Source organism: Clupea harengus, chromosome 7 (assembly GCF_900700415.2).
Source record: "Clupea harengus chromosome 7, Ch_v2.0.2, whole genome shotgun sequence".
NCBI lineage: Eukaryota > Metazoa > Chordata > Actinopteri > Clupeiformes > Clupeidae > Clupea > Clupea harengus.
This window is the reverse complement of record NC_045158.1, coordinates 23,352,163-23,374,062: the sequence shown is the minus strand read 5'-3', so window position 1 is coordinate 23,374,062 and position 21,900 is coordinate 23,352,163. Positions and strand designations below refer to the sequence as shown.

At 45.5% G+C, this 21,900-nt stretch overlaps 2 protein-coding genes across 7 annotated transcripts in view; both read right to left on the bottom strand.

The window, feature by feature from the left end:
• The window catches only part of gapvd1 (GTPase activating protein and VPS9 domains 1), a 45,525-nt gene extending 41,798 nt beyond the window's left edge, over positions 1-3,727 (bottom strand). For all 6 annotated transcript variants that reach the window (XM_042708310.1, XM_042708313.1, XM_042708311.1 and 3 more), the window contains exon 1: positions 3,513-3,727. The gene's annotated coding sequence lies outside the window, so the exon portion shown is untranslated. The remainder of the gene's footprint in view (positions 1-3,512) is intronic.
• Positions 3,728-7,089: 3,362 nt separating this feature from the next.
• unm_hu7912 (un-named hu7912) lies at positions 7,090-19,699 on the bottom strand. Its single transcript, XM_012821091.3, has 2 exons — positions 19,387-19,699; positions 7,090-12,097 (listed from the first exon to the last, which is right to left on the bottom strand). The coding sequence occupies exon 2, from the start codon at positions 12,038-12,040 to the stop codon at positions 8,708-8,710; it is 3,333 nt and encodes a 1,110-aa protein (XP_012676545.2). The 5' UTR covers positions 12,041-12,097; positions 19,387-19,699; the 3' UTR covers positions 7,090-8,707.
• Between the last annotated feature and the right edge of the window lie 2,201 nt (positions 19,700-21,900).

Here is a 21,900-nt window from a genome sequence, read left to right as displayed (position 1 = left end):
TTGAATAGTTACAACATGCCAGACAGACAGCTTTAAACACAACAACAACAACAACAACAACAACAACAACAACAACGACGACCTGTCAATCAAAACACACAGCTGTTTCTCAACTGAGGAGTGTTTGTTTGACTGACACACACACACACACACACCGTTTGCATGGCATATGTTGCATCAATTCCAGTCCTCTCATTTCATACACTTGTACATGGTAAGTGTCAGGACACAGTGATCACACTAAGCACTGACCCACCACGTAGGACAAATACCCCCTGTGGAAGTGATGTGAGAACAGACTGATGGGAAAGGAGAACAGTGAACACGTTTCCACACACACATCAGAATGGCCGTGACGTGTCAGGCATTAGCTCCAGAGCCCCAGCACCAGCAACCTGATCTGTTGGGCATTTTTAATGACGGTTCCTCTCTCTCATGAGGGAACAGGGCCGCTAACAGTGAGTGGTCATGAAAACACAAATGCCAGGAGGCCAGGCAGACACCCACACACACACACACACACACACATCCTTCCTGGAACAATCAAACCCACATACAATGCTGAGGTTTCGCACAGAGAGAACAATGTCTGCCAGGAAGCCAACAGCTGACAGAGAATGTGTCCCTCTTGACACAACGGAAAGGGGGCATGGAGAGGAGACAGAGAGAGGGGGATGAAGACAGAGACTGTGCAAAAGAGAGAAAGAGAGGGGGGGGGGGGGCTGTGGAGGGAGAGGGGGGTTGTGATACATCCTCCATAGGCATTCCACTTCCTAAGTCCTGACCCCAGAGACACAAAGCATCTTTGACCCCTAGTTACCCTGTCCTGCCCTCTGCGCATTCCCCAACTAACTCACTGCAAGCCACAACTACTACTCAGGTATGGCACACAGCCTAAGAGGCCTCCGCTCAGCACCTTCTAAAGGAAAACACAAGGACAATAACAAAAGCTGTGAAGAAGATTCTCCTTAAATTACCTCTCTGTGTGTCTGTGCGCGCGTGTGTCTGTGTGCGCGCGTGTGTGTGTGCGCGTGTGTGTGCGCGTGTGTGTGCGCGGCGGGGGGGCGCAGAGAGGCAGAGCCACAGTAGCAGGCTGGTAGATGTGTCTGCCCTTGAGAAGGGAGACAGGAGAAGAGAGGAGCAGAGGGAAAATGACAGACACTGAGGAGAGAGAAAACTAGAAGAGGGAGGCGCAGCAGAGGTCAGGTAGGGGAAGAGGAGGTGGTGAAGAGAGGAAAGGAAAGGAGAGGAGAGGAGAGGGAAAGAGGAGAGGAGAGGAGGGAAGAAAAGGGGAGAACTGCTGCCCTATCAGCTGCCTCTGCCATTCCTGACAAACACACAGAATGCAGACGGACAGCCGGTCCCATGGCGACCATCCTCTGCTCCCTGCCTGGAGAGACGGACAAAGAGCTGCCATGGCAACACATCCACCACCCTGACTCAGCATGAGACGAGCACATCCACTACTTCTTCTTCCGCTGCACGACTGTACAACTACAGTAGAGTACATTACAGCAGTGCAGCGTAGCCCTCGGCCTTAAGTCATATGGCGTAATGGGTCGCAGCTGAGCACGCAGCAGGCAGGCTGGGGATAATCAACATCAGTGCTCTGATTATCCACAGCGACCGGGCTGCTGGTGCTACTCTGCTGAATCACAAAGCAGGAAGAGTAACCGACGGGCAACAAGCAATTTTTCTAATGATGCAAATCAACAGCCCTGCTGGCCACAGCTGAGTCCCTATAGTGTGCGACTCTGACAGAGTTTAACACACTAGATCAATGACAGGTCCTCCATCAGGTCCTGTTTCCAGTGTCCCTGGATCATTCACACGTAGTCAAAACCATGGCCCGTATCCAGGACTGGGCTTTGGCATGTAATGGAGACGGAGGTTAAGACTCAGCTGCCCCCGCCGAGGGACTTCACACCACTAACAGTGTGGGTGGGTTTGTGTTTGTGTGTGTGTGTGTGTGTGTGTGTGTGTGTAAGCAGAGGGGGGTCAGAGGCAGGGCGACTTGTTACGGCCACACGCAGCTGTTTGGAAACAAAACACAAGACATAATAGAGATTTGGCAGAATGTCTGAGCCTTAAGACTGGTGGGTGTGTGTGCGTGTGTGTGTGCGTGTGTGTGTGTGTACATGTGCGTGTGCCAACACTACAGCTGCCCTTCACTGAACAACCCAAAACATCAGCACCCCTGCCAGTCCTATTTGTGAACACATTTGTGACACAAGACAACCAAACAAGAGACACTTCCCTCGCCAGATTACAAGTAATCACATCTGATCAGGTCAAACAGATCATGGCTTTCCTTCACACACAGACATCCTGCCTAGCTGATTCAATGTTCACAAATCTGCATCGACAGTCACAAGGACTGAGTGGTTGTCTTTGACAAGGGTTGGCGTATTTCTTACAAGTCAAACTGAACAGCATTGTAAGTATGGCTGGGATAGTGCAAAAAAAACCTGGCACATTTTCCATACTTGATTAAAAGATCAAATAATAACAGTACGTTTGCCAAATCTGCATAAGATGGCTTGTTATATTACACGTGGCAAAAGGATATGGGTAAACACCACTGGATCATCAGTCAGCATGGTAAACAACATCAAAGCTCCCTTGGGCAAATTAACCTTAATGTCAGCCTTCCGGCGCTTCAATCCAAAATCATAAACTGGCTAATGTTAGCAATTCATCTCTTTCTGTAAACATTGATGAATTTGACTGTGGAATACTAGATTGTTTACTAAAAACGTGTCCGTATAGTGGCATACACGCTTAAATATATAACATAGATATGGTTGCTTGCAGACAAACAAAACAAAAGGTGACACCAGATAACTCAGCCAAGTTATCTTGCGTTGAACAGCTCAGGGTAAACCGAGCTTCTGTCACAGAGCGAGCTAGCTAACGTTAGCTTGTCTGGCATAGTTTACGAAGGCAGCTAGTCATCATATCACATACTGATTATAATTTTTTAACCTATAATAAGAAGTATGACATAACTGGGGGCTAGTGGACCAGCAGTTGCGTTCCTGAGGTGACGACGTTTCACATTAAGATAATCCCAGGTTAAGGACGACTATCCTTTTACTTCAGACAATCGCATTAACACAAACCCTTCCCAAACAACTAACGTTAGCTAACATTAGAGATGTAGCCTGCAAAACATTACCAGGATTTCATAGAAACACAGTAAACTCTCAGAGCAGGCTAGCTAACTAGCTAGCTAACGTTGTGCGAACTATGAACGAAGAAAATAGCTGACTTGGCGGCAGTGCCCATCTGCAATGATTTCTGACTAAAAGGAAAACCCGTTCCCTCTGACAAAACGAGCAGGGGATCTGGGCACATTATCTTGTCTGACACCTAGCTATCTTAACTTTATTAAGTTAACATTGGCTCTCTGCGCATTTGTTTAGATAGCAAGATAGTAGCATTGGCTAATTTTGCTTGCTTGTTAGCTACATTCCATTGCCTACTGACATGCAAAGCCTTCACGTACTTACCGAATAAAAGGCCTTTCGGTTTTCCCGAAAAGTGTTGGTATGGCCGCTGTGTTGCAGTGGGTTTTTTAACTGTCCGTGTCGTGTCCTCAACGAATTGATGGAGAAAGCAAACCTCAGTGCTAGCTAACGTTAGCCAGCCACCCCTTTCTTGCTAGCTTCAAACCTCAAACCTCTCGCCTGACGACACTAGCTGTCATCACGAGGAGACTTTCGTCACACGCATGCGCATGGCTCAAGTAGGAAAATTGACATGAAAGTTAGCTGTGTTCTTGGAGGAATATGGGCCTAACCTTCACTTTATTACTTACAGACATGAATTTGCATGCAAAGGATTGCTATCCAATGACAGTTTTTATTTTTTACATTAGTTTTCAAGAACAACATGTTGATAATGACTATACTGTACACCAAATGAAACTTCAAAATATACTTTTAATCTGCCTGGTCACGAAGGACGTATAGTCTTTGCACAGTTTACTTCCTCAGCATTTTTACTGAAATGTTTACTTTGTTGAAGCAAGTCTTTCATTCTGTCTTTTTTTTGTGTCTGTCTTTCATTTCTTTCACTGGTCCATAACCTTCCGCTCCAGATAGCTCACCCATTTAAAAGCTGATGAGCTGATGGCGTCCATTAGAGTCACTCTAACTGGTTCCTTGCCATTGATGAATGCGAATAATGCACAGGGACGGGGACACACACTGTGTCGCATGCTTTACTGAAATTTACTTTACTACTAAGTGTCAGGCAGAAGCAATAATTTGAGATTTGACCTTCTTAAATGCCCACCCATTTAAAAGCTGATGAGCTGATGGCATTCATCAGATTCCCTCTGATTGGTTCCCTGCCGCGTCATTGATGAATGTGAAGAATGCACAGGCATGAGGACACACACTGTGCTTTACTGAAATTCTCTCTAAATGTTTGTCGCCCATAAATGTCACGCAGAACCAAGAATTTGAGATTTGACCTTTTTACATGTCAGTCTATGGATTTGACCTTCCTACATGTCAACCTGCGGATTATTCTGTTCAAAGTGGATGACTTGGCCTCTGAGCACTTGTATTGTAACATTTGCTTGACATACAGATGGAATGAGAAAACAAGGAAGAAAAGTGAATGGAATGGGATGCACCCCTCTTACCTAAAGGTCTGGCATGAGAGACAACAGGCTGGTTTACACCTCCCCTGTCAAGAACACAGCCCTACACAATACAGACGTTTGTTCGACACTGGAGGGTAATGTTGGCTCTTCTGACTGTTTACATGGTGTGTTTTGAATCGTGAATTGTTTTGTGGTCATTTGATGAAAACTTGTTGTTCCATCTGTTCAATTAGTCAGCTCCATGAATGTCTGGAAACTGTGAACATTTACAGGAGATAAGACCAAGACCAAGCGAATCTATCACAAACATGTCCCCATTAGAGAGGTTAACATTATGACATTTCCACATAAGAGAAGTTAACATTATGACATGTCCTCATTAGAGAGGTTAACATTTACAGGAGATAAGACCAAGACCAAGCAAATCTATCACAAACATTTCCACTTAAGAGAGGTTAACATTATGACATTTCCACATAAGAGAGGTTAACATTATGACATGTCCTCATTAGAGAGGTTAACATTTACAGGAGATAAGACCAAGACCAAGCAAATCTATCACAAACATTTCCACTTAAGAGAGGTTAACATTATGACATGTCCACATAAGAGAGGTTAACATTATGACATGTCCACATTAGAGAGATTAATATTATGACATGTTCACATAAGAGAGGTTAACATTATGACATGTCCACATAAGACAGGTTAACATTATGACATGTCCACTTAAGAGAGGTTAACATTATGACATGTCCCCATTAGAGAGCGTAACATTATGACATGTCCCCATTAGAGAGCATAACATTATGACATGTTCACATAAGAGAGGTTAACATTATGACATGTCCACATAAGACAGGTTAACATTATGACATGTCCACTTAAGAGAGGTTAACATTATGACATGTCCCCATTAGAGAGCGTAACATTATGACATGTCCACATTAGAGAGATTAATATTATGACATGTTCACATAAGAGAGGTTAACATTATGACATGTCCACATAAGACAGGTTAACATTATGACATGTCCACTTAAGAGAGGTTAACATTATGACATGTTCACATAAGAGAGGTTAACATTATGACATGTCCACATAAGACAGGTTAACATTATGACATGTCCACTTAAGAGAGGTTAACATTATGACATGTTCACATAAGAGAGGTTAACATTATGACATTTCCTCTGTTCTTGTGGCTTTGTCATTACTTATACACATGTAAATAATGTACAGGACCATTTCCTGATAAAACACCACTATCAACAAATGTTCTACATGAAAGCAAATATATTGTATTATCATGGCTTCTGAGCGAGGGTAGTCCTGATCCTCCAACGTCCCAAATCCTCCAAAGCAAACTCATAGTGATGGTGGATCGGAAAACATGCTTTTCACTCTGATATGCTGCACATGGCAAACATATCTATGAGTTAGCGTGACACAGGAGGTGGCGGTAAGGCAGTGATGTACAAAAGCGTCTTACAGTGCCTCTAAATGTATGACTATTATCACCAATGATTTATTTTGTGCTGCTAAAACAATTGTTTTTACACTCCTAATTTGTTTCTCCCTTTAATGCTCAATCTGAATGGAGTGTTGCAGTTTTATTTTTTAGCCAGTAGATGGCGATAGCTGATAGCTATTTTTCCTAACTGCCAGAGCATTATGCAGGTGTCAAGTTCACCTGGATCACTGCTATAAGACACACTTGAGTCAGACAAAATTATTTTACAAATCACCATAATTAATCAATACTTTATACAATGATGACATCATTAAACAATACTGTATGACAGGTTATTCACAGTGTTTCTATTAGTCATGTTAATTAATAAAACTGTTACTGTAGTTACTTATTTTACTCATGCCTATCAGTGCTCATATCTGTGTGTGTGTGTGTGTGTGTGTGTGTGTGTGTGTGTGTGTGTGTGTGTGTGTGTGTGTGTGTGTGTGTGTGTATACCTGTGTGTGTGTGTGTGTGTGTGTGTGTGTGTGTGTGTGTGTGTGTGTGTGTGTGTGTGTGTGTGTGTGTGTGTGTGTGTGTGTGTGTGTGTGTGTACATACCTGTGTGTGTGTGTGTGTAAGGGGAGGGGGGTGTGATGCCTGTGTATAAGTGTGTGTGTGTGTGTGTGTGTGTGTGTGTGTGTGTGTGTGTGTGTGTGTGTGTGTGTGTGTGTGTGTGTGTGTGTGTGTGTGTGTACATGCTCTGACTGATATTACTGAGGCCTGTGTCAGTGATTATTCAGGCCTGTGTCAGTGATTGTGCCTGTGGCTCCTACACATAGTGCTTCTGTGGACAGCATCTGGAAAAAGATCAGCTGTAGATCGCCCCAAGTACTGCAGCCACAGCGGAGGGGTGTGTGTGGTGTGGAGTGGAGATCTACTATTAATTTTATTATTATTATTATTTTATTAATATTATGATTATTATTTTATTTCGTGTTCAAAGATGAAACAGACAGAAATTAGTCTTTTGTTGGTTTTTATTTTATGAAATGAAACACATGACATTTTTGACTGCTTACAAATTTGATTCAAAACAAATACAAACAAGACTGAAAACAAGAGAAAACAAACAAAAAATATCCTGTTGAAAACGATGCCATTAACCATGAATGAGTAGATATAGTTTAGGCTCTGGGCCCCCATGAATGACCGTAACAAGAGGCCTGCACAAGACAGCTTAACGTGGGTGACAGCTTAACGTTTTAGTGAAATGTAATTATTACAAACGATCTGTTAATTTCTCAGTCATAAAAATATTTCAAAAGTATTGCCTTCAGCGATAAGCCTAAAAATAAAAAGTATCCTCCTTATGTGTTTCTTGAGCTTAATATAAAGCCTAGGTGTCAAGGCATATTTAAACATTTCACTTTTTCATACATATCGTTTGATCATGTTTTTTTAACATTGAAACAGATAGAATGTCACGAAAATAAAAAGGAATCTGTGATTATAGACAATTGGCACTCTTCCTATATTGGTTTTGTCAAAGCAGTTGCTTGCGGATTCACTTTTATGCTGTACTGTGGAAAGTCACAGAAGAAGGACGAGACTTGTTGCTAAGCAACTCTATGCGCAACGGTTACAAGTCATCAAGCACTTTACAGCTATACAGGTCACGCCCCCCCGTTTGATAGTTTGCACCTCAGTAGTTTAGTCATTAACGGTCCACATAACTTTAGCCTTATGACGCTTTGTAAAATTTGTCCTTGTAGATACTTCAGCACTTTGTTCCTTGAGAATAGTACGGCATGACGAGTTAAGTAGTCCCTTGTTGTTACATTAGATTTACTGTATTAAATATGTTTCTAAATAATTAATAAGAGAATCAGGCAGAGCATTAAGGAGTAATGTGGAGTACAGCCAAACACCAAGTACCTAGCTACAATACTTCTTTTACTGAGTACTGAATAACACAGAAATTGCAATACTGTTTGGTTGATGTATTCTTGTATTGTATATGTTACATGTATCATCAGCAACCATTAGAACCAGAACAAAAACAAAACAGGAAAGGCTGGAAGCAAGAACTGAACTTCAGAGGGACAGAATCACATCCGTTTAGAAAACTTAGTGCAGAACTGACTTGTTCTCTTTCTCTTCTTTAAGAAACTCTCAACATTTCTCCAATCACCTTCTTCTTCAATGAACAAAATAATTCAGTGGTCTGAAAATATAATACTATTTTTATAACAAACGGAGGAATGTCAAAGTGCATCTTACGTGCGTCATACATGCATATCCATTTTTCCTCTGAATACAGAAAAGTCATTCACTAACAGATATTTTTTTTTTCTGATCCCATGTGCTTGCTGTAAAGCAATACGTTAAAGAGAATTACATAATCAAGATAAAGCAGTGTCAAGAACTAATCATTAGCCTCATATGTCAAATGTCAATCTTATTTATATTTCGCATTCTACAAGCAGTTATCACCCCATGACAATAGGAGACACCCTGGCAAATACTGATTTAGATATATACATTCTGTAGCAAAATACATCGCATCTAAAAACAGGAATTATAAATAAGTTAGTTCAATTATGCACATATAATACATAATACAGAAGGTGCAGTGAATCAAATGATGTCATCTAAGAGATGTGGCGTGCCGACCCAGTCCAGTGTACGAGGCTCCGAGGCGGCCATGATCATACACATGAACTGCTTCCCCGTTCTCTTGTCTATGGGGTAGATGGTGGTGGGCGTGAATCTCTTGTTGCTCTCCACGAAGTCGCACAGCTGCTTGTAAATGTGAGGGTACTCGTGACGGAGGAAGACTCCCCTGGTCCTCAGCTCCCTCTGGATGTTGATGAAGCAGATCTCCCTCGCCTTCCTGCCCTCCTCGCTCATGTTGTCGAGGTCCGTCGTCCCCGGCGGCGGGGTGAGGATAAGCGTCTCCATGTCGCTTTCTCTCCTGCAGACTTTCTTGTCCGGGCTGGAGGATGCTAGGGACACCTTGGCGTATTTGCGAACGGTTGGCGTCTGAACTCTGGGGGAGGGTTTGTTAGGCACTAGCTCACCGACCGCGATGGACACGTTTAACAGGAAACATTCATTGGGGTCGTACTCTTTCCCTGCCTCTTGCAGGTCCCCACAGTAGTCTCCCAGGTTGTCCTTGAAACTGTCCAGTTCTCTGAGAGACAAATACGTAGGCGACATCAGGAGACTCTCCAGACCAACCTTCATGAAATTATCTGCGGCCCCTGAGTTGGGGAACCCCAGGAACAGGACCCCTCTTCCTCGTGACAGGTAGCCCACTTTAGCGATGCGGGAGAAGGCTTTGTGGATGTCTGGAGTCTCTCTGCAATGCTTCAGTATGTGTCGGCACACACTGCTAACTCTGCCGTACAGGCAGTTCTCCTTGTGGCTGTCCCAATCCTCTCGGCGGCAGTTTCGAGAGCAGTAAAAGGTATAACAGCTGTGGCAGGACTTGAAGTACAGGCAAGCGTTGAACATGGTCTCTTTACGACCACACTTTCCGCTGGAGCAGGTCATGGAGTTGTCCTCGTCGGGACTGTGGTTCAGGGAGAACTCGTCCAGGCTGTGCTGCATACCATCACAGCCGCTGTCTGGGTCCTTGGGTGTGTCTGGGCTAGTCTTCGCAGAAGAGTCGTGTGTGTGTAAGAGCAGCTGCTCGTCCAATCCAAACGATGCTTGTTTAACCTCCTTGATGTCGTCGTCGCTGATCAGCAGTTTGAGCTGATCTATCAGGTCCTCACTGGGGCGCCGGCTGTCCGGAGGCTTGTAGTCGATAACCAGATCAGCTAAAAGCTCATCAAGTTGCTCCAGGCTCTGCTGCAGCGAGTAACTGTTGTGTTGTCTTTCCTTGGCGGTGTCTTGGACACTGACCGTTGGCTGCTGGTGAGCGACGACTGAAGTGGGCGTCCGAACGCCGTTAGGGACCCCCCAGGTGACAGAGTTGCCCTCTCTCTTCCTCTGGCTTGCGTTGCGGAGGTCGTTGTCCGTGATGGTAATCTCCGGGGTGACGTACCAGTGCCTGCTCATGCTGCTCCTGGCGCTGCCGTTGCCGTGGCACTTCTCGAGGGAGTTCTCCGAGAGGGACAGCGCGGCGTAGCGCCGCGGGGAGCTGGAGAGGTTCACGATGACCGGCTGCTGCCTGGCGTCCGCGGGCGGAGCGGCGTGCCTCGCGTGGTTGAAAAGGTTCTCGTAGCTCCGGCCTCGTGGGAACGCCTGTTCCCTCTCGGCCTGATGAGTCAGAATGTTGTCCCAGGATTTGGAGTGGTGCCTCACGTCGGCACCTAGCCTGCTCGGCTCGGTGAAGTCGTTAGGGTACCAGGGGGTTAAGGAGGGGTCCTGTCTCACCCTCTGCGGAGTGGCTTGCGAGGATGCATAGTGGCTGGAGAACCCTGATATGCTGGACCGCTGCCAGTCTGAGTCTGAGAACACCTGCGACATGCGGGGTTGGTGACGACCCTCAGGGTAGCAGGGTCTCACTGGAATGCTGTAGTCCGAATGGCATGGCCTCGAGTAGAAGATCCTAGCCGGGTCAGTCGGGCAGGTAGGGGGGTATCCCCTTGGATCGTCTCTATAGTAACCCCGTGACTGGGGTGCTGGCATATAGTACGGTCCTGGTTCACTCACTGAGTAGGGTCTGTTGTAGAACGCCTCCACTGGGTCTCGGCGGGCTTTTACCTCCGTGTAACATGGCCTCACTGGGAGAGTGTGAACCCAGCGGACCCTGGGGTCCTGGGGGTACTGGCCGTTCAGGGAGGGGATCTGACTGTTGCTGCTGGTCAGACTGTACTGGTCGTCCTGGTAGTACGCTCTGCCGGGAGGCTGCACAGGGTACCTGCACGGATCCTCTGTGTAGAAGAACTTAGTGGGTATGTTTGGGGTGGACAGGGTCTTGTACCGCGACCCCAGGAAGTCTCTGGGGTCTTGGGGAGAGGGCGTTCGGCCCAGCTGGACGTCTGCTGGATGCACATAGCTGCCAGGCATGCAAGGTGGGTACGGGTACGACTGCCTGTAGTCCACCCCGTAAAACTCGCTCGGTGTGGGCGTCCGGGAGATGCCCACCTGACGGGGCACCGAGAGGCCTGTGAGACCCGACGTGGAGTAGCGCTGCCAGGCCAGGTCGGCTCTAGGGGGAGGGGGCTTCCTGGCGGCGTGCTGGAGAACAGCGGCATCAGGCTTGATGTCCACGCGGCAGCGGACGTGAGGGCTCGTGCTCGGCTTGTCGGCTTTGGGCTCCTCGAAGCAACCGGAGACGTAGAGGGGTGCGTGGGGCTGCAGTTTGATTGGGTGCACCTCGTTCACCAACGCCCGGGTAGAGTAATGAGAAGCGTCTCGGGTGGAAGGGAACGAGCCCGATGCCTCAGAACTCCTCTGGGGGTCGACCGAAGAGGCTCGCTGGCCCTCCCTCGCCCTACGCGCTGACGGGGGCGACACCGTAATGGGGACAGGGGTGAGTGTGGCTCGAGCCCGCGGCATGCTTTTGGAGCGAGCCTTCCCCTTCCCATCAGCCCTGGCGGCCTCCCCCCCGGCGGCGGTGGTGTCCGCGGCACCCTGCTGCGCTGGCAGCTTTGTGTTGAATAAATCCGGGGAGGAGAAGCGGAGATGCCCCGACTGCCCCAGACCATTCCAGAGCCCATCCTTGCTGGCCGACTGCCCCAGGCCATTCCATTCCTTGCTGGCCGGCTGCCGTTCCGCCCCGTAAGAATAGTCCATGGAAGAGGAGAAGGTCTTGGGGTCATCCAGGGACTCGATGAAGTCAAAGCTGCGGCAGTGCCTCTTGTTGATGACCTCGTGGTTTTGCTCCAGCGTGCCGATCATTTGGGAATCACATTGTTTGAAGGAGGTGAACGACATGGAGGGCCCACTCAAGGGGCTTATTCTGATGTCTTGGTACAGCGTGGATGACAGTATGTCAGGAGGATCCGTCCGTGTCATCTTAAAGGGACTCCTCTAAGATTCCCCTTCAGGATGGACGGACATCATCAGTACGACCTGCAAAAGAGGAAAACACATCAGCTGTGTTTCACACTTTTACAAGACAGTCACAGACACCAACATTCAAAAAAGAATTAAATCCGTACCAAAAACAAACACCAACCATACCCTAAATGTTGACGCTCAGGTCTCTAATCTGTGTGTTTTTTTTCCCTGCTGCCTAGAAGAAGTAATACCAGATGAAGGATTTACTTTCACCATGCTGCTGAGGTCTTAAGTGAGCAGCACATCAAGGCCTTGATTAAAACCCCAAATCCCTGCAAAAGGCTATTCTAATTTAGGCAAAGGGAAGGAATTAAGATTCCTCTGCTCATCACTGGAGAGCCCAAATGTTTTACCGAGGCCGACGCTGCAATGTTGACTATAACTTCACAGATGCACGATGCTAAATTACAAATGTCTGACCATAAATTCCGCCTCCTCTCGCACTTCTGGCAAAGATGAGAAAAACTGTTCCAAGTGCCTCACGCCTGACAGGAATCTCAAACAAAACAGGTTAGGGGTATCTCAAACACAACAGTTTGAGACCACTACTGCTACTACTACTATCTATATCCTACAATACTATATCCTATCACTATGCCCCCGTTTCACCCCCAAGCACACATTGAGTATTGTATATATATTATTATTTGTGGAAGTAATCAACAAGGTGACCTCTCTCCATCTCCTAATGATGTGTATCCCCCTTATTGGGAGGTGATACATCACCAACTGTGGAGTTAATAATTCAAAACAACACTAACTGGAAAACAGACATTAATATTGCAGATGTCAGATCCTGGCCTCGCTGCATCTCAAAGGACTAAATTAGTTAAGAGCCTGGGATTGGATGTACACTTAATGAAAGGGGAAAAGCCCTTTCCCCCCCCAAAAAAAAACCCAGCTGGAAAAACATACAGACACACCACTTCAATGGTCTCCATTAAAACAGAAAGAAAGAATGTCCCCCTCTGGGGAAAGAAAGAGAGTGAGAGGGGGGCAACCAATGGCTTTCTATATCTGTCTATTAGTTGTAGACTTAATGAAAGGGGAAAACCTGTTTCCCCCAACCCACAAGTGCCTACTTCAATGGTCTCCCCTAAAACAGAACACAAAGAGTGTTCTAGAAGTCATCATCATTCTGCAGTTCCGCTATTCATTAAACAATCTACCTCACACATTCATCCTGTTAATAAGCAATCAGAAGGGCTGTGCGTGCCCTTGGTGTGTCTGCGGGTATTTAAACCCTCCTCTGTTTGCTGAGTGGACAGGTTCGCCCTCTACTCCGTCCCGGCTTCTCCTCTGGGGCCACTGCAGTCACACAGTGAGTGTCTGCATGTCTAATAGAAATTATGCCCTGTGAAAATGCAGTGTGCATGAATCAAATTAACACTACAACGGAGACTTGTGGCACATTTACAACACAGAAAAGGTTAATTTCTGTACTGAGAGGTTGACACCATCAGATGACACCATCAGAAAAATCATCATCTGTACTCATGGCTAAGAGGGCATGTTAAAAGCAGAATTGATAGGAAAAAAGTGAATGGCTAACGAAAAGGTATAAACTTTATCTTAACTACACACTAAATATACTATACACATATCGTACATGCTATTAACTGCATATTATACGATATACTATACACTAGTAAAATAAATGTGTGTTTTCTTCAAAGAGGTAACAGCTGTCATACAGAGCACTGCGGAACTGTTGCAAAGCGCTCTGGGAGCTGAGCATGAGTCTGTGCTACATTCCTGCCTGCTCCAGTTCCTTCGCAGTGTTCCACTTTGGCCCCCTCGAGTGTATATCTTTCACTCTCTTCTTTGTGGGCTGGAAAGGCTGACACATGTCTGAGTCAATTTTATCTGCTTCCCTTGAGGTGTGGCAAAGAGAGCCGCGACACGAGGAATGCTCGACGCTAAAAGGGGGGCTGACGGACGGGATCGCTCGTGCAGGTGTGGGGGGGGGGGGGGTCGGCGCTGAGAGGATTGGCCTTGTACCTGACGCTTCTCGAACAGTTCGAGCTCACATCCCCCCTGCTGCAAAGCCGCTCCGGCTCAACTGAGTGGGGCGTTATCACAGAACAGGACAGCCTTTAAAAACACTGCTCAGCACTTACACACACGGATAATAGCACCACTTTAAAGGTGATGGTAATTAAATATAATTGTAGGATAGTCACTGGTGTCTGAAAGCACATATCACGACACAAAGAAGCCCAACTACACACAGGTAGTAATAGTGGCCAGCTACGCCTGCTAGTGAAATACCGGATAATACCTCAGCAAATGGAGTTTGGATGGTTTGGACCCAGGTGTTGTTCCTCTTACTGAGCTCCAATACTGAACTTCGGCTCTAAACATAAACTAATAAGTTCCTACGGTGATGGACAGGAGGAATATACAGATCGTTAGCTCGACCTAAGAGCTTAATGTTTTGTAACAATCCTCTCAAGTAGGCATCACTGCTGGGACCAGTACGTACATAGTGAAATATTTAATTAAATTTAATATTTAAATAATTTCACAGTGTGTGACAGTTCCCAGGGCTGTTAGGTCGTCGTGAGAATCACGACTCTTTCCATCAGGACAGGCAGCACACCTTTGATCGAACCCAAACACATCAACAACATCATGACGCCTCTGACATCACTTTGTCACAGCTTTCCAGAGATGTGATTAACTGTCAGTAGGGGAGCAGCTACTGACTCTGTGAGCCCACTGGTACCATCTGCTAGCATCAGAGCAACAGAGAGGCCCAGGCCTGCCCGTGCGTCCAGCCCGCTTGCTCACACACTCCACGCACACACACACTCCGTTCGCAAACACGCTCAGCTTCCTCACACAAACACACACGAGCCTGTCAGCGGTCAGATTTAATTTGAAGCCTTGTGAGGGACCCGAAAAAATACTTTTGCTTTATGCACACGGAGGACCTTAATTAGAACTGATGCCCACATTTGCTCATAACAATTGGAACTCTTTCCAAATAATGGTTATTATTATTATTGTCCTATTTAGTACTGATTAACAAATGCACTGTTGGGTTCGCCACGTGGTGCAGTGTTAGTCATAGCTTTGTCGGCCAATTCTAGGCTCTAAGCATTAGCTGAGACTGCTGAAGCTAACACCAACGTTAGAAATTTAATTTAATTTCAAGCTAACGCTAAGCGCTAACGTTAGCGTCCGTCGGCTTGTTTGCAGAGCCTGACATTTAATTTCATGGCACAGTTTAAGTGACAGAGGGGCCCACAGTACTAGCCTCTTATTGGCCGTGGCCCATCAGCTAACCCCGAGGACCATCTGTTCGAGCTGCTGGGGGGCCCCCGTCTCCTCAAACACCTTGGACTGGTAAACACACAGACACTCACATACAAGTAAACAAACCAAAATGGCCATGCATATACACACACAATCACACACACACACACACACACACATATGCTAACACATGCATTTACACTCAAACACACAGAGAGAAATGCCTACAATTACACAAACACATGCCCCATACACACAAAAAATACAATATATACACATAACCACCTGGGTCTATACACTCACTATGTGTGTGCGTGTGTGTTTGTGTAAATGTGTTCACAAACACACATACGCTTACTCATACAAGTGTGTACACAATATAACTGTGCATTCATATTGTACAACACAACATTACAGTAAACTGCCTCTGCTCATCTGATACTGTAACAGCTCACAGCTCATTCACAAGCAGAGAAATGGTTATCTTTAAAAAATCCAGAATCAGCAACATTAAACCGAATCAGCAGCATTAAACCGATACTCCGACTACACGTGTCTGTTAGGATCTGGATCATGTTTGTCAGAACACTAACCAGCATAATGTCCCCAGAGATTGCATTGTAGGATACTATTATACAGCACTTTCGCAGTCATTAGACACAAATTCATATTTCAACACGAAATTCATTTTTCATCAGTTTCCGTGGCTGTCCAGATGCCTTACAAGCCCAGGTTGCTGACACCACCACTGATGCGTGAAGATTGTCAAATCAGACTGACATCTGCGTCAGCTCCAGTGACCGCGGCGGCTCATTCACAAAGGGGCCGGGGCCGGTGTGTGACTTAATTATTGATACACACCGGTACACACCGCTTTATTGACCATGCCAGTCTGTAGTAAGCTCTCACCAGCTCCTCACGCAAACAAAAGAAACTGCAGCTCACAGTAGATCCAGTAACTCAAATCCTCCCCGATCGAATCTCTGTGGGCTCTTGCTCGTGGGCGGAAGCGGGGGACTTGGCTGAGGGAGGCGCACAGATTTTGTTTGTTGTGTTAAATTTCAACTCCGGGCTTGAGGGACGCTGAAGTCAGATTTCTTAAACTGACAGGGAGTGCAGCGAGCCATACGAGAGGATGTGAATACCTGATATAGTGGAGACGATTGAGGAGAGACAAACGAGAGGATGTGAACACCTGATATAGTGGGGATGATTGAGAAGAGACAAACGAGAGGATGTGAACACCTGATATAGTGGAGATGATTGAGGAGAGACAAACGAGAGGATGTGAGCCCCTGATATAGTGGAGATGATTGAGGAGAGACAAACGAGAGGATGTGAATATCTGATATAGTGGGGACGATTCAGGAGAGACAAACGAGAGGATGTGAACACCTGATATAGTGGAGATGATTGAGGAGAGACAAACGAGAGGATGTGAGCCCCTGATATAGTGGGGACGATTCAGGAGAGGAAGGCTGAGCTCGCCATGGGCCACTGCACTCTGAGTGTGATCCTGATAACCTGGACTCTCTGTTGGACATTAGTGCACTCCTGGAGCGTGCGTGTGTGTGTGTGTGTGTGTGTGTGTGTGTGTGTGTGTGTGTGTGTGTGTGTGTGTGTGTGTGTGTGTGTGTGTGTGTGTGTGTGTCTGTGTATTTTTAGCTTTAGTCAGTGTCTTGGCCCTGGGGGTAGATGCTCACGAAAATAACTTCATCCAAACTGCCGTGTCGTCTTCAAAGACCCAGGCCATGATTGGCTCTCGTGCTGACTAAGGAAATGGACGCTCTCCCCGTGAGGTAATATCACTGGAGGCTATGGAGGCCTCACAATCCTTCTCAGATATGACCTAGCTTCTTTTACAGTACATCACAATTCCTCTCAAAAATATACAGTATCTATTCGAGAACCTCACAGTTCCCCTCAGAGATGGCATAGTGTCTTTAAAAGTACATTGATTAGATATAACCTATAGCTTTAAAAGTAAATTGTGATTACACTCAGATTGAATATAGCATATTTTTAGAGAATCTCAGGATTACTCTCATATACTATAGAGTTTCATTCGTAGTAACTCCCCTCCTCTCGGTTATGATGCAGTATCTTTTACAATATCTCTTGCTTCCTCTCCGATTCTGCAGAGCATCCTCCAGATTGCACTCAGATCTGAATCTGATACAGCATTTTACTCATCAGACAGATTCTGCCGTGGATCACTATTCCAAGATGGCACTGCTCACCCATCTGAAGTCTCAAGTATGTCTCTCACCTGATTCACATTCCAAAGGCCCCTAGTTTATTTCCTCCAGTTTTCCCAGTAAACAGCAGAAGCAGGGTCATAGTAAGATTTTCCACGATTGTAAATAGTTTGCATGGCAGTTTATTACTAGTTATATGCCATGATTGTTATGCTGATATAAAAAATACAGTCTTTAATATCAACCTCACTCTCGTGATCACCATCATCCATGATCACCTTTAATATCACCATCACTCTCATGATCACCTTTAATATCACCATCACTCTCATGATCATCTTTAACATCAACCTCACTCTCGTGATCACCATCATCCATGATCACCTTTAATATCACCATCACTCTCATGATCACCATGATCACCTTTAATATCACCATCACTCTCATGATCACCTTTAATATCAACCTCACTCTCGTGATCACCATCATCCATGATCACCTTTAATATCACCATCACTCTCATGATCACCCTTAAGTAACAAGGTGGTATGAAAAGAGTCCAAATGTTTAGTGTCATCCTAAAGAGATGAGATGGAGTCTCGACCCAAGGAACACTCAGATGTGACAGCCCGCTGGCTCTCTGGTGACTGAGCTGATGTGACTGACTCGCTTGGGAGTAGAGAGGGGCGAGGGATGACTCATGTGCTCACATCTTAAGCACTGTCTAAAATAAATAACCCAGAATATGCTCCCTTTGAAAAGAGGACCTTTCTAAAGTAATCAAGAAAGCCTTTGATACTTTGAAAGCCAAGTATCATCACAGTTCCTCTGAATTCAGGCAATTATTATACTTTTTTTTAAACAAAGGGACGCTGATTAACATGATCTCAATTTCGTACTGTATAGGAAATAATTCATAAGATAAAAAACTGTGAGATTCTCTTAAGGGCTTAACATGAGACCTCTGCAGGGGTTATTGTCAGACATCATCAGTCATTCAAAGTAGCCTAATCTACAAAAGAATAATGCTTTTAAAGTATAATGTCAATGTATACTGGCTCTACAGACTAGTGTACTCCTTGTATTGTGTATAAAGTAATTTAATCATAGGCTAAGGGCAGTATAAACTAACAGTAGACAAATATTTTAGGAGGCTATAGAAATGACACAAATATATTCCTAACTAATCTATAGAATGAACGATGGAAAGTTCCTTGTTAACAGAAACTCTTGTTGTTTCTTGTTAAAAAGTGCGACCACTATTAAAGACGTCAGCTAGATTTTCTCCAGGCTTCCAAATAGTGACTGCATACCACATGCTCTGTCGCTTGGATACCACACTCTGGGAAAAACTCGTGTGTAGTTGGAACTACGACATAGGGACGCAGAGCAAAAATTAGGACAAACCATGGATGCAGACGCAAACATAGGTATGGGATATTTCACAAATATGAGAACGGAGCCGACGCATTTAGACGCAAACAGACGTAAACATCCTTAGACCGCGTCATGGGAGCCTATTTTGTTGCTGCGATCGCATCTTTGCTTCCAGTTTGGGTTAACAGTAACGTTGATATTTCAGATCGATGGAATCATAAGACAAAAAAAGCACACTTTGTTCTCATTTATGGCTGCGGCACGCTCACCCGCACACTAGAGCATCTCTCGTAAAATGACCTAACGCCTTTCCGTACAAATGACATCATGACGAGACCAGTGCGAATTAATACAAATGAATACGTAGGTAAACGATAAGGCACAAGTTTTCTGGTTAAACTTTCAACTCTAAGACTAACCCTTTATCATTCCCAGTGACGAAGAAGCATGCCATGCAAAACATACCGTCTCCATCCACTGGCATCCTTCTGTTATTAACATTTACGCTGTATTTTCCGAGAAAACTCCCACTTCTGTTGATGCTCATTCATTGTATCGGTCACGTCTTGTCCATGGTGCTGCGCTTGCTATGACTGGTCTGCATTAAACTCTTGAAGTTATTATTTTTCGCCCACGGGTCTGGGGGCGGACTATGACGGAGGGGGGTGTGCCTGTTCCTCTCGCACTTGCACGAGTGTGCAGTGAAGGTAGGCAGAGAGTGCGAGAGTGCGCCTGCGTACGTGCGTCTCTGCTGATGCTCGGGTGATTGCGGTGTTATTACTGTATGTCTCTGCACGGGGGGACCAGATAAGGAGGTTGAATCACGAAGGTGATGTCTCTGTTTCTAGTGCGACCACCTCCCCCTACCTTTACTCCTCTCTGTTATCATCGCACTGTTTCTGCATGATATCCTGCATAATGTTGTGACTGCGTAGGGGTCATTACCTAAACTGAGCGTCCATAAAGCGTGGATAAATCACACGTTATGTTAGTTAATTCTGCGGATTTAAAATTGTACCTCTGAAGTAAACAAGGCCGGAAGTTTAAAGATAAATACAGGGCTCAGTGTTTGTCTTGAAATCTCATGTCAATCAGCCTATTCATTTACTTTCAGTCAGTGAATGCCCAGCAATAAACCCAACCTCTCTCTCTCTCTCTCTCTCTTTTTACCAAGACCAAGGTTGCATTTTACATCAGGAAAGGAGACTTGCTGTATCTTTGCTCTGATATCCACCCTTAGGTGATCGTATCACTTCTATGATCGGCCCATGTTTTATCCAAGCAGGTAACAGTCACTGGTGAACTCTCCGAGTCCCCAACCCGGCCACACAGGGAACATTAATTTGAGAAAGGACCGATCTATCACATTTGGGAACATTCATTTGAGAAAGGACTTACATGATATGGTTTTTCATCCCTCTGGAAAATCTGTTTCTCATTCGCCCCCATTTCCTTCTGTGAGGCGCATTGTGTTACCTCCTGGTATGAAATGCGCCGTTTAAATAAAGTATGATTTGATTTGATGATTTGAAAGGGTCGATCTATCACATTTGTACTGGGGTAGTGATCAGCATTGCCAAGCCAATAAGCCAGCTCGCCACAGCGAATGTTAAAAGCAGCTTTCCACCTTCACTGTCATCTTTCTGTCAATGTGTCCTGAAAAAGCCATCAGTGGAGCAGAACAACCTGCAAGTCTAGACTTGCCTGTCCATTTGGCTTTGTGTATAGACACAATCAATGTCAATAAATAACTAATTTGAGGTGTTTATGCGTGAGTGTGTGTGTGTGTGGTGTGTGTGTGTGGTGGGTGTGTGTGGGTGTGTGTGTGTGGTGTGTGTGTGTGTGTGTGTGTGTGTGTGTGTGTGTGTGTGTGTGTGTGTGTGTGTGTGTGTGTGTGTGTGTGTGTGTGTGTGTGTGTGTGTGTGTGTGTGCGTGTGCGTGCGCGTGCGCGTGCGTGTGCGTGTGCGTGTGTGCGTGTGCGTGTGCGTGTGCGTGTGCGTGTGCGTGTGCGCGTGTGCGTGTGTGTGTGTGTGTGTGTGCGCATGCATGTCTGTTATGGACCAGATGTGGGTTGATTTGGACATTCAATTGTTCAACTGATGTAGGGACAGACTACGAGCCTCACGCTCATGATTCTGGTAATGATAAGGACGACTGCTGTTCCTTGACATCTAGAGCACAAAACAGACCTGTCAATCATTGAATAATGATTTGGTTGACTGTATGTTAATCCATTCTCTTCTTCCTTGTCTGTCTGTCATGGCGTGTTGTTTACTCTTGTATGACTGAATCAATCCTCTCTTTGTCTGTAAAGGCCCCTCTCCCTGCCTAGCGCTCACACACACACACACACACACACACAAACACACACACACAGACACGCACACACACACACACACACACACACACACACACACACACACACACACACACACACACACACACACCCCTCTCCCCGCCTAGCGATCATTTGCTTTCCTCCTACAAACCATGGCTGAAACAAAGGGCTCCTCACACACGTTCTCTCTCTCTCACCCACACACACACACACACACACACACACACACACACACACACACTCTCTCTGCCTGTTTGTTTGTTTTCCTTCTTTGTATGATGTCATGTTTTCTGTATGTTTTCTTCCTTCTGTAAGATAAATACTGTATGGATTGTAGCTGTTAATGAGATGCATACTGTATGGATTGTAGCTGTTAATGAGAGAGGTTTGTCTTGCTGCAAGAGGCAGACTGTTTCTCAAGGGGATGTTTGTTTGCTTGCTTGCTTACTTGCTGATTTGCCTTTTTCACACTGATGTATACATCTCCCAAAATAGCCCCCGATGTCTACACTAATGTATACATCTCCCAATATAAGCCCCGATGTCTACACTAATGTATATATCTCCCAATATAGGTCCCGATGTCCACAAATGGCAAAGAAATAATTTGAAGAGGTGAAGAATTTTACACACACACACAC

What these genes read in the sequence shown, in the direction of transcription:
- unm_hu7912 (XM_012821091.3), bottom strand. Translation starts at nt 12,040, where the DNA reads ATGACACGGACGGATCCTCCTGACATACTGTCATCCACGCTGTACCAA.